This window comes from Chiloscyllium punctatum, chromosome 3 (genome assembly GCF_047496795.1).
Source record: "Chiloscyllium punctatum isolate Juve2018m chromosome 3, sChiPun1.3, whole genome shotgun sequence".
In the NCBI taxonomy this organism is placed as follows: domain Eukaryota; kingdom Metazoa; phylum Chordata; class Chondrichthyes; order Orectolobiformes; family Hemiscylliidae; genus Chiloscyllium; species Chiloscyllium punctatum.
This window is the reverse complement of record NC_092741.1, coordinates 92,134,484-92,147,597: the sequence shown is the minus strand read 5'-3', so window position 1 is coordinate 92,147,597 and position 13,114 is coordinate 92,134,484. Positions and strand designations below refer to the sequence as shown.

Here is a 13,114-nt window from a genome sequence, read left to right as displayed (position 1 = left end):
ACTTTGTCCCATTGAGGTCAGCTCTCTGTTGAACAGATTTTATTTCCATCTGGGTTGACTGATGTCATTGTCCATCCTTATTGTGAACTTTACTTAACCACGATCACTGTCTCTGACATGTTCTCCCACTGACACTTGAGCCACTTGGCCTACTAAATATCTAAAGACCAGGCTCAGAAAGTGTATCCTTTCTTGTTGGACTGGACACATACTGCTGTAGGAAATTCTCCTGAACTCAACTAAGAAAACTTGCCCCTCAATGCCCCTTACTCTACCAGTATCATTGTCTATATTTGGGTAATTGAAGTCAACCCTTTATAACTACTTTATAATGCTGGCATCCCTCTAATTTCCCTGCTCATTTGTTCCTCCACATCCTTCCCACTAGTTGTTGCTCTATAGACTACATGTAGCAATTGATTCTGACCTTGAACCCTTTGAGGCACCCTTTCTTAAGCACTGCAACATTCTTCAATCAATATTCCATCCCTCCTCTTTTCCTTCTTTTTCTACTTTTTCTGAACAACTTGTACATGAAAACTCAACACCCAGTACTGCCTTTCCGTGAGCCAGATCACTTTTCTCAATAGCGTCATATTTTCATATTTCAATCTGTGCCTGTAACTCTCTAATCTTATTTACTGTGTATTCACATACATGCACAATAACCCTGATTTATATTTCATCTCTGCCTTCCTCATTCTGATATCACCTATTAACTTGCTACTCTTAATGCTAGTTCAAACTGTATCTCCAAGTACCTTATGAATCATGATAATCTTTTCTAATATTGTCTCTTGGTTCCTGCATCCCTGCTAAGTGATTTCACCAGCCCCTCGACTCCACACCAATAGCACTTGTAAATTGCCTCATGAGGAATGCAGTCTCAGCTCTATTCAGGTACAGCTCTTGGACAGGTGCCATCTTCCTCAGTCCCAGTGTCCAGGAGCCTAATGTCCTCCCTTCTGCACCATCTTTCCAGCTACGCATTCATCTGCCTTATTTCAATTCCACAGAGCCTGATTTTTATTTTAATCCAATGAAAAGAAAGACATTTTGAGTCATGAATGACTGTTACATGGAAGGAGAGAAAGAGTTGAAGAAACAAAGACAAAATTGCATTTCTATAATGACAAATAGTTCTCATACAACTTTTGAATACTTTACATTAGAATGTGCTACTTTTGAAGTGTACTGATTGTTTGAAAGAGATCAGAAAATTAAAACTAAACAGTTTGTAAAAAGTCATGAATGATGGATGACTGATTGGCTACTTGCCCAGAGGTCTGGAAATGTACTTCAGCTGCTTAACTCTCACATATATCATATCCAATTCCTACTGCCCTAACCTGCTACCTATGCTGCACCTCCAAAGCATGGTTTATTCTGTATACTCTTAAGTGTTAGTAAGAAACTGATATGATTTTATCTCCAGCAAGGTATTTTACTTCATGTGGCAATGCTTATGTTATAAGAAAGGTGGATGGATACTGTGGTATTGAAGAATCCAACAAAAGTTATTGCAGCTAACTATCATATGTAAATATTAGATTACAACAGGGAACACCAGTAGCAAGTCATATTTCAAATGATCCCATTTAAAATTGTTATAAGACCTTTATCATCCAAAGTCTTATGCTATGGTGCATTGATGTCATTAGCATGTCTCTTGAAGGTATAATGACATACTGACCATGTGACCCAGCATAACAAATATTGTATGTGGCATGTCACAAGCATGGCTGCTTTTGCTGAGCTTGGATTTCTACAAACTGACTAGAAACAGGAACTGAACATTTGAAAAGACAGACCTTTTGAAACAGACTAAAGTCATTTCAACTTATACTAACTTACATTCTATATTCCAATTATATGGACAGGTGACAGTGAGTCTATGAAACTCACAATTCCTACCCGTCCTATAACCCCACCCTGGAGACTGTAAGATCTTCTATGTTACTCTACTGGCAAAGCATCATTCAAAATCACCAGCAGTATTGAACACCTGGGGAACCAATGATTAATGGCTTGACCAAAAAAAATCCTTGATTTGAAGACAGCTCCCTGACGAGTTAATCAAATATGGTCAGAATATACAATGATGTTTGAATCACTGGCAGGTGAAGGGATCATAACAAGCCCAAGTCTTTATGTGTGGATTAAGTATACTTTTTTTCAATGAGTAGATTGAACCAGCGGTTGAGGTAAGTGGATTCTGTGTCCACCCCAGCAATTAATTTAGTTTCCATTTTGCAGTTGATGGAAATTTATTTAAATAGTTCAGTTCCACAGCAACCCAGCAGTGTCTCCAGAAGGTCAGACAGGCCAAGAACTGCTTTAAACTGCCTCAGTTTTGATAGGGACAACTGGTTTGGGCCAGCCGCAACTCCAAACTACAATATGTGAAACTCTTAGTTCCTTACAGACTGTAATTTGGCCAAATTTATCCTCCCACATTGTAGCCTTTATTTGAATGGGAGCTTCAAATTCATTACAAAAAGGTGCAAATTACACTAGCCTTCATCATCAAATTGGTGGTGCGGGGTGGTAATGAGGTAATACCTTTTCAATAATGTTCTTCCCAACTATCAAATAATCTGCCACTTCAGAATTCTAAATGTTATCACCTGTAGCAGGGGGTCAGGAAAATCCATAGGAAAACTGGATGATTTGTGCCTAAATGATGTTTTCTTTTTGAAAAGTTGACTCTGAACAACTACATAGGATGGTTGTTAGGATATGAAACAGTGCCACAAACAGAATTTAATGTAATAAAATACTGGACAGGGAAATGAACGGAGTCCCTCACAGACACAATGGGCTGGAGCAGCTCCTCTGTGCAACAAAATCCTATTTGAAGGGGAACGAGCAATTTGTACCAAATGCAAACCTTTCTCAGGTTGGTGTCCCATTTAAGTATTTTGGGTAAGCTGCACGTAACAATTGCTCTTGAATTTTAAAATGATGATTTTTGTGTAAAAATATAAGTGAAACAAGATTATCTAGAGTGAAAATGCAGACGACAGCAGCTCTTCAAACTAAGTGAAGCTGCTTATGACTGAGACATAATATTATAGGAGATTTTGTCAGCATGAGTTTTGTCAGCAGACATTTAGTATTAAGAAGCAACACAGGTAACAAGAGGTGCCCCCAATGTCATGAAACTGCATACACCTACTTACTGTGATGATTGTGTAGTGGTTAGGAAAGGTTTTGGATGGGTACACTGGCGTCAAATATGGAGCATGCACACCACAGGTACCTGCCAAAAATCATAAAGAAAATCAACTTGCTTTTATTCCATCTACTATAACTCACCTTAAATACATTAATTTGTCAACATCAACAGACTTCAGAACTGAGTTTCAGATCCAAGGAAGGTTCCATTATAGTGGAAAATAGTGAACGTAGTTCATTTAAACAAAAGCTGAGGTAGATAGAAAGCAGCAAACAACACATCAGCTAGCTTCATGTCTGTTACAGTGAAATATTAGAAACCATTTTTAAAGACATTATAAAAGGATAACAGAAAAACACAAGGTAATCAGGCAGAGTCAATATAGTTTTGTGAAAGGCAGAAATGGGTACTGCAGATGCTGAGTCCAGATTAGAGTGGTGCTGGAAAAGCACAGCAAGTCAGGCAGCATCTGAGGAGCAGGGAAATTGACGTTTTGGGCAGGAGCCCTTCATCAGGAATGAGGCTGAGAGCCTCGGGGGTAGAGAAATAAACGGGAGGAGGGGGGTGGGGCTGGGGAGAAGGTAGCTGAGAGTGCAATAGTTGGATGGAGGTGGAGATAAAGGTGATAGGTCGGAGAGGAGGGTGGAGTGGATAGGTGGGAAGGAAGATTGACTGGGGGGGTGGAGAAGGTCATGAGGATGGTGCTGAGCTGGAAGGTTGGATCTGCAATAAGGTGGGGGGAAGGGGAAATGCAAAAACTGGTGAAGTCTATATTGATGCCATGGGGGTTGAAGGGCCCCAAGGTGGAAGATGAGGCGTTCTTCCCCCAGGCATTGGGTGTTGAGGGAGTGGCACTGGAGGAGACCCAAGACCTGCATGTCCTTGGCAGAGTGGGAGGGGGAGTTGAAATGTTCGGCCACGGGGCAATGGGGTTCATTGTTGCGGGTGTCCCGGTGATGTTCTCTGATAATTTTGTGAAAGAGTAATCATGTTAATCAATTTATTAGAGTTCCTTGAGGGGGCAACATCTCATAGATCATAGAATGCCTACAATGTGAAGACAGGCCATTTGGCCCAACAAGTCCACACCGACCCTCCAATGGGTAACCACCCAGACCCAGTCCTCCACCCTATTACTGTACATTTCCCCCTGCACTAATCTACACATCCCTGAATACTATGGGCAATTTAGCATAGACAATTCACCTAACCTGCACATCTTTGGACTGTGTATGGAAACCCACTCAGGCACGGGGAGAATACGCAAAGTCGCCACAGACAGTCACCTGAGGCTGGAATCGAACCCGGGCCCCAAATGCTGTGAGGCAGCAATGCTAACCACTGAGCCACCGAGCTGCCCTGTATCTACTAGATAAAAGGGGAACTAGTCAATGTATAGTACTTGTATTTCAAGAAGGTATCAGAAAAGGTGGCTCTTTAAACATTTATGGTGGAAAATAAAAGCTCATGGGGTAGTGGATAATATATTAGCAGATTATATATCTGCTCAATGGAACTCAAAGGTTTACAATTTAAATGATTAAGTTGAATGAAGAGAGTGGAAGTATGATAACTAAATTTGCTGACTGTTAAATTATCCATTTTGGCAGACTACTAAATAACTATAATTATTTAAGTGGTCATTGAAGCATCCTAGTGTATAAAATGTAAATGCTATTATGGAGGTACAACATGTAATTAGGAAAGCTAAAAGGATGCTATAGCACATCGCTGTTATACAGGGCTTTGGATGAAAGCACTGTGTACAGTATTGATCTCCTTATTTAAAGGAAACTCATAAATATATTGGAAGCAGTTCCGATATAATATATTGACTAATACTTGGGAGTAGATAGCTTGTTCTGCGTGGAGAGGTTGGACAAGTTGGATTGGTATCTACTGGAATTTAGAAGAGGAGGCAGCAGTTGGATCGAGAATATAAGACTGCAGGGTCTTCACAGGATGCACGTGGACAGGATATTTCCTCTATGGGAGAACTTTGAACTCAGGTTCCTTTTTAAAAATTATAGGCCGCCCATGTAAAGCAGAGATGAGGAGAATTTGTGTTTTCAGAGAGGGTGATAAGTCTTTGGAATACTTTTTCTCAAAATTTAATGGAAACAGAGTCTTTGAACATTTTTAAGGCAGAGATAGATTCTTCACTAACAGCCAGTTATTAATTTGTACCTGTTCCCTTCACACCCACCTCATTTCTGTTGGTAAAAATCAAAGTGTCGGAAATGGGGAGGGATGAGACTTCTAGAGCTGGGTTCAGTCCACCATTTTAAAGTTTCACTGAGTCTCCATGGCTCTGTGAAAATGTGACCAAACCATCAGATTCCATCAGGTGTTGTAACATGCCCATGTCTTTATTTCAGTGATGATGTTGTGTTCTATAATTCATTGCCTCCTCAAGTCAATCACAATCATGGCATGATGTGGAGGAGCCAGTCTTGGATTGGGGTGTACAAAGTTAAAAATCACAACACCAGGTTATAGTCCGATAGGCTTGTTTGGAAGCACTAGCTTTCGGAGCACTGCTCCTTCATTCAGCAGCTACCCGATGTAGGAGCAGCGCTCTGAAAGTTAGTGCCTCCAAATAAACCTGTTGGAAATTAACCTGGTGTTGTGTGATTTTTAATAAAAATGACAGTTTTCTGATCAATGTTTGCTCTCTAAACACAGTAAATGACACCTTGAAAAATAAAACTAAAATAAACTGAGAAAGGTTCAGATTCAAAATGGAAGCCACTTAAATTTAATATTTTAAAATTTAAAGCATTTTTGTTAGACAGTTTACTTCAAATACTCAATGGTATCCCTGTATAAATAAATACATTTTGTGTGTTCTGAGAATTGCCAACAAGTAACAAACTCAGGGAGCTAAATTGAATAGTCTCATAGGTGGGCAAGGGGATCAGAAGACATGATTAATTCACCAGGTAAAAACTAGGTAAAAACTCTGCCCTGAAGCTCTTCAACTATGTCCTGAAACAGACTTGCTACTTTGCTCCTCGGATGTTGCCTGACCTGCTGTGCTTTTCCAGCACCACTCTAACCTTGACTATGATGAATTCACCACACCAGTTACTTAAAATGCATGCATATTTAAAATGCTACTATATTACATGCTACCACTGCCTGCTTACCACATTATTCATTGGCTGCAGAGCTCAGCATGGAGCACATAATCGCAATATCCTAGTGCTTTTTAAAACTAGCACAGCTTAAAATTGGCCCACATCTTTGAAAGAAAAAATGCAGTGTGGCTGGAGCTGGGAATCAAGCAGAAGTGAACCTGGCTTGGAAACAGATGGAAAATAGCAAAAATGTTGAGAGATTGGGCGCCACTGATTTTCATTGCTGCGTTGAACATCTTGACTAAGGTAGAAAGAAGAAGGTCCCAATGACAATCAGGGGTTCCTACTGAAACAGGGCCAAGAACAAGCAGAAAACCTAAATTGTGCGATCCAGGTCAGTAAATACATCTTAGGTATCACATCCCACAAGGTGCATCATTAACCTCAAACTGCTCAATATCCAATACTCCCCATCTCTCTGAGTCACAGAGATGTACAGCACGGAAACAGGCCCTTTGGTCCAACACATCCATGCCAACCAGATATCCTAACCTAATGTAGTCCCATTTGCCAACACTTGGCCCATATCCCTCTCAGGCGAAAGTGAGGACTGCAGATGCTGGAGATCAGAGTCTAGATCAGAGTGGTGCTGGAAAAGCAAATCATCCCTGATGAACGGCTTTTCCTAAAACGCCGATTTTCCTGCTCCTCGGAGGCTGCCGGACCTGCTATGCTTTTCCAGCACCACTCTAATCTAGACCATATCCCTCCAAACCCTTCCTATTCATATACCCATCCAGATGCCTTTTAAATGCTGTAATTATACCAGCCTCCACCACTTCTTCCTCTGCCAGCTCATTCCATACATGCACAACCACTGCATGAAAAAGTTGCCCCTTAGGTCCCTTTTATATCTTTCCCTTCTCACCCTAAACCTATGCCCTCTAGTGATTTTATAAACCTCTATAAGGTCACCCCTCAGCCTTTGACGCTCCAGGGAAAACAGCCCCAGCCTGTTCAGCCTCTCCCCGTTAGCTCATATCCTCCAACCCTGGCAACATCCTTGTAAATCTTTTCTGAACCCTTTCAGGTTTCACAACATCTTTCCGATAACATGGAGACCAGAATTGCACGCAAAATTCTAAAAGTGGCCAAACCAATGTCCTGTAAAGCTGCAACATGACCTCCCAACTCCTATACTCAATGCTCTGACCAATAAAAGAAACCTTACTAAAAGCCTTCTTCACTCTCCTATCTACCTGCGATTCTACTTTCAAGGAACTATGAACTTGCACTCAGCAATGAACAATTTCTATCAGTCAGGACTCAGGCTCAGTATTCATCTATTCCACCTTATATTCACACACCTAAAACTGCTGGAAGCCTCAAATCAAGATTACACACCTCATGCACACTGCCAGCAATTCAACCATAATAAACCACAATAGCAGTGCCCTCAGTTATAGATGTCCTAAGCTCTTAAATCTCTAATTTGGTCCTGTAAAGTACATCATATAAACTACTCCTTTGGCCAAACATTTGATCATCCAGCCAATACCTCCTTATATGGTCCAAAATTCTATTTCATTTTAGAGTCAGAGAGTCAGTATAGCACAGAAACAGGTCCTTCGGTCCATGTTGGCCATGCTGACTGGATTCCCTAAACTGAACTATTCCCATTTCCTACATTTTGCTCATATCCCTCTAAACCTAAGTACCTGTTCAGATGTCTTTTGAATATTTTAATTGTACCCACCTCTACACTTATTCTGGTAGCTTATTCCATATGCACACCACTTCCTGTGCGAAAAAGTTGCCCCTCAGATCCCTTGTAAATCTTTCCCCTTTCACCTTAAATCTAAGCCCTCTATTTTTGGACTTTCCTACCCAGAGGAAAAAATGTTGGCTATTCACCTTATCTAGGCCCCTCATGATTTTATAAACCTCAATAAGATTGCCCCCCTACCTATGTTTCAGGGGAGAAAGTCCCAGCCTATTCAGCCTCTCCTTATAACTCAAACCTTCCAGTCGGGATAACATCCTTGTAAATAGTCTTTCCAGTTTTCCTAGTTTTAATGATCTGACATACAGTTACTGCAACGTGCACCATCTACAAAATGCACTGCAGCAGTTCACTGAAGGTCCTTTGACAGCATGTTCCAAACCCATGGAGCTGTCATGGAGAAAATTTAAAAGCATGCTATCTGACGGAGTTAACTGAAGATTGTGGGCGGCACGGTGGCACAGTGGTTAGCACTGCTGCCTCACAGTGCCAGAGACCCGGGTTCAATTCCCACCTCAGGCGACTGACTGTGTGGAGTTTGCACGTTCTCCCCGTGTCTGCGTGGGTTTCCTCCGGGTGCTCCGGTTTCCTCCCACAGTCCAAAGATGTGCAGGTCAGGTGAATTGTAGATGTAGTTGTAGATGTAGGGGTATAGGTGGGTTACCGGACGGTGTGGACTTGTTGGGCCGAAGGGCCTGTTTCCACACTGTAAGTAATCTAATCTAATCAACCTGCGCAGAGGTGATAAGTAAACACTGGTAGGAGAAAAGCAAGAATTGCATTCGAATAGCTAACTCAAGAGGTAACAAAGGCATGATTGAGGATTTCAATAGCAGATGAGCTGAGAAATGGACAAAGATACAGATATAGAATTGGATATTGAGAGATGGTGGACTTATTTGGTTGGAAGCCAAAACACAACTAGTTTGTGCAGAAGTCTTGAAGTCATTCAAAGTCCTTCAGCAGTTGCTACACAACTCTCCATAGACTTTTGGAACTCAAAAGAACCCACAAACCAGCTGTCAAAGAAAAATAAATTTTAAAAAAAACTAACTTGCAAGCAGTTGACATCACTTCAAATTGCATTGGTGTGAGTTACTTCCTACCTCTTAAGATGTGTTCACAGTGCGTGTTTGAGAGAGCTCACAACTGGTGCATAGACTACACATTTAAGGTGCATTAACTCAAAGTTAGAGCATATGGAATTCAGGGAGAGCTTGACAATTGGATACAATATTGGCTTGATGGTAGGAGACAGAAGGTGTATGGAGGGTTGATTTTCGGACTGGAAGCCTGTGACCAGTGATGTTCCAAAGGGATTGATTTGCTATTTGTTTGCTATTTACATAAATGATTTGGATGAGAATATAGGAGGCAAGGTTACTAAGTTTGCAGATAATACCAAAATTGGTGAAATAATGGACAATGAAGAAGGTTATCTAAGATTACAAAGAGATCTTGATCAATTAGGTCAATGCGCTGAGGAGTGGCAGATGGAGTTTAATTTGGAGTAAATGCGAGGTATTACACTTTGTAATACGGGCAGAATTTATACAATTAATGGTAGTGTTGTAGAACAGGGTTCAGGTACACAATTCATTGAAGTTTGTGTCACAGGTAGACAGGCTGGTTATGAAGGCTTTTAGCATGCTTGCCTTCATTGTTCAGACCTTTGAGTACAGGAATTGGGATGTCATGTTGAGGTTATACAGAACGTTGGTGAGGCCTCTTCTGGTGTACTGAGTGCAGTTCTGATCACCCTACTATCGGAAGGATATTATTAAACTGAAGCATTCAAAAAAGGTTTACCAGGATGTTGCCAAGATTGGAGGGCTTGAGTTATAAAAATAGGCTTGATAGGCTGAGACCTTTTTCCGTGTGGAGCATAGAAGATTGAAGGGTGACCTTATAGAGGTTTATAAAATCATTTGGGATATAGATAAAGTGAATAGCAAGGGTCTTTTTCCTAGGGTGTGGAAACTAAAAGGCATAATTTTAAGATGAGAGGACAAAGGTTTGAAAAGGATGAGGGCAACATTTTTATACAGAGAGTGGTTCGTGTGTGGAATAAACTGCCAGAGAAAGTGGTAGATGCAGGTACAGTTACAACATTTAAAAGACATTTGAATAAGTACATGAATAGGAATGATTTGGAGGGATATGGGCCAAATGCAGGCAAGTGGGACTACTTTAGTTTGGGGACATGGTCGGTGTGGAATAGTTAGACTGGGGTGTCTGCTTCCATGCTGTATGACTCCAAGGCTCTATAAATGCCCATGCTGGCATCAAATCAGCATCATAACCAGATTGATATCATGATCCTGCTTGCTTCATATATATTTCCAACGATGTTAGATGTATCATTTTAATGTAATCAGGCACAAAACACCACAGAATTGAATGAGCATACAAAAAATGCAGTGTTCGTCCCCAAAGAGCACATGTAGCGCTGAACCCAATTCATTGCCCAGTGTTTTACAAGTTTCTACAAAGTCAACAAAACATCAGTGTTAAAATGTGGAAAATTCATTCAGCCAAGCTTGTAGAACCATGATGAAGCAGCATCAACATCTACTCAACTTGGATAAACAACAAAAAAGCATGAAGCATAAGCTCAAAGAAGTTTGATGTTTAAACTCTTAACACAAATAGATGTAAAATCAGAGACAAGTTACAGCACAAGCAGAGATCATTTCTTACATTTTTATCCATGCCAAATCTCAGCAACAACTTCTTCACGAGTGCTACTCCTGTCCCCTTTCCATGTGGTTCTGAAAATTATTTCTCTTCAGGAGCTGCCTCCACTTCAATTTCAGGCAGATGTATTCTAAGTCATAAATGCTCACTGTATAAAAACATATTCCTTGTGTACTTTCTGGTTTTTCTGCCATTCACCTTAAATTGATGTCCTCTGTCTCTGATACTTCCACCAATGAAAACCATTTTTCCCTATCCATTCTGCATAAACCCTTCACAACTTTGAACACCTCCATGAAATGTCCTCTTAGTCACTTTTCTCAAGAGAGAACAACCCTGTTGTCATTAATCCATCAATCCGTCTAAAAGGGATGTTTCTCATCAATGGAAGTAAACTTGTACATCATTTCTGCATCCTCATTCATGTTTTCTCATCCTTCCTACTGTGTTGTGCTCAGAATTGTACACAATACTCCAGCTGGGACTGAGCAATAATTGCTTTGAATTCTGTAATTGTAATTCTGCATGTATTAATAAATTTATTTTCAAGATATTCAAACAACATTGTAAATGAGGAAATAAGAGTTTAGGTTTAAAGCACTGTATGCTTTGTGTTGTGTTGTAATATTTTATTTTTGTGAAACATTATTCTAGTTATTTTAGTTCATTTCCCACCCATTTTCTTGTTATTATTTGGCTCTATCAAAAAGTCCTAATGGTTAAATGGAGGGAGTGAATATTTCTGGATGAAGTGCCAATCAAATGAGCTAGTTTGTCCTGAATGGTGTCAAGCTCCTCGAGTGTGGCACTTATCCAGGCAAGTAGGGAGTCTACTCCTGACTTGTGCTCTGTAGGTAGTGGATAGGCTTTGAGGACTCTAGCCTCTCAATTGCTGCTGTAGTCACAGTGATTGTGCGGCTCATCCAGTTCAGTTTCTGGTCAATGATAACCCCGCAAGATACTGAGAATGGGGGAATTTTAAAGCTCAAAATGTTAAAAGGCAACATTATCATTGGACTTTAAAGACATAATTTGCTGTAGGTTGCCAAGTAATTCTATGGTCAGATGCATGGTCAGAAGAATAGCTGATATTTGGAAGGTCCATTGAAAATGTTGCAAGATGAAAGACACAGAGTACAAATTGAGGTTGATTGCTGGGAGGGTTGAAGGGGTTTAAGCAATAACAGTCAGAACACAACAACATAAGAGAATAGAATGAATTTGTTCTTCTCCCTTTTGATGCTACTTACGCAGTTTGTTTATAACAGGCACAGAACTCCTCCACTTCTGCAAATAATCAAATCTGAATCCGTCTAATGAAAACAAGATCAAAGGAGGCTGTGAAAACCTGTAAAAAAAAGTCAGCAAGTTTGAAAGATATTAAGGGTCAAATTGTTGCCATTCTGTTCACAGAAAAAAAATTGAACTAGTTTTTTTTTCTGTTCTCGTTTGTGTATGTAATAACAAAACAGTACTATTCCATTTATCAGTCAGCAATTTCTCACTTAAAAATATTCCACACAAACTTCAATACGCAGCATTCAAATTGCCTTGCTGTTATTTCACTTTACCATCATCATATGCTGAGATATACCTACAAATTTCCCCACACTGAGCCTCAGAAAGTCGAGTCTGAGGTAATACAGCAACAGGCAATCTTGGGAGACGGTTATGAGCCTTTGACAGATTCAAAGCAGCCCAGATTTTTATTTATTCTGGGCCCAGGTTGCATTGTCCGATAGTAGTCTCTAATGGTCTATTTAAAAGACTACTTCTTAAACACTCATTGCCTTCTGCAGTATAGACTGGTGGAGTATGCATTATGCCACTTTGTGAACCACACAAAAGTTATCTTCTGTCTCCATACTGGTTGTCTAGAAATGCTGTGGTACTATTTGTTAATTTTACCAATGAGGCTCATGCTCAGTTTCCCCAGCACCTTCGCCTTAGTGATGGTCACTACACTCACCTCTACCCCGTACTCTCGAAGTTTTGATAAACTACTTGTGACTTTCACTGTGAAAACTGATGCTAAAGCACCTATGCAGTCCCTCTGCCATTTCTTTGTTCTCCATTTCTACTTCTCCAGCCTCATTTTCCAGCGGTCCAATGGTCACTCTTGACTATTTCTTATAAATCGAGAAAAACTCTTGCTGTCGTCTTTTATATTATTAGCTAGGTTACCTTCATATTTCATCTTCTCCCCCCTTATTGCTTTTTAGTTACTCTCTGCTAGTTTTTAAAGACTTCCCAGTCCGCTGGCTTCCTATCAATCTTTACCACATTGTAAGCTTTTGCTTTACTACTGTCCAGGACTTCCTTTGTCAGTCATGTTTCCCTTGTCCTCCCCTTGGTTTGCTTCCCTTTCCTTGGGAT

The 13,114-nt window shown here is 40.4% G+C and overlaps 1 protein-coding gene across 1 annotated transcript in view; it reads right to left on the bottom strand.

The window, feature by feature from the left end:
• Positions 1 to 13,114, bottom strand: part of LOC140462927 (ectonucleotide pyrophosphatase/phosphodiesterase family member 3-like) — a 146,083-nt gene that overhangs the window by 86,276 nt on the left and 46,693 nt on the right. The window contains exons 4-5 of the mRNA XM_072556428.1: positions 11,989 to 12,086; positions 3,183 to 3,262 (exon numbers count right to left, since the gene is read on the bottom strand). Of these exons, the coding sequence (XP_072412529.1) occupies positions 3,183 to 3,262; positions 11,989 to 12,086 (178 nt within the window). The remainder of the gene's footprint in view (positions 1 to 3,182; positions 3,263 to 11,988; positions 12,087 to 13,114) is intronic.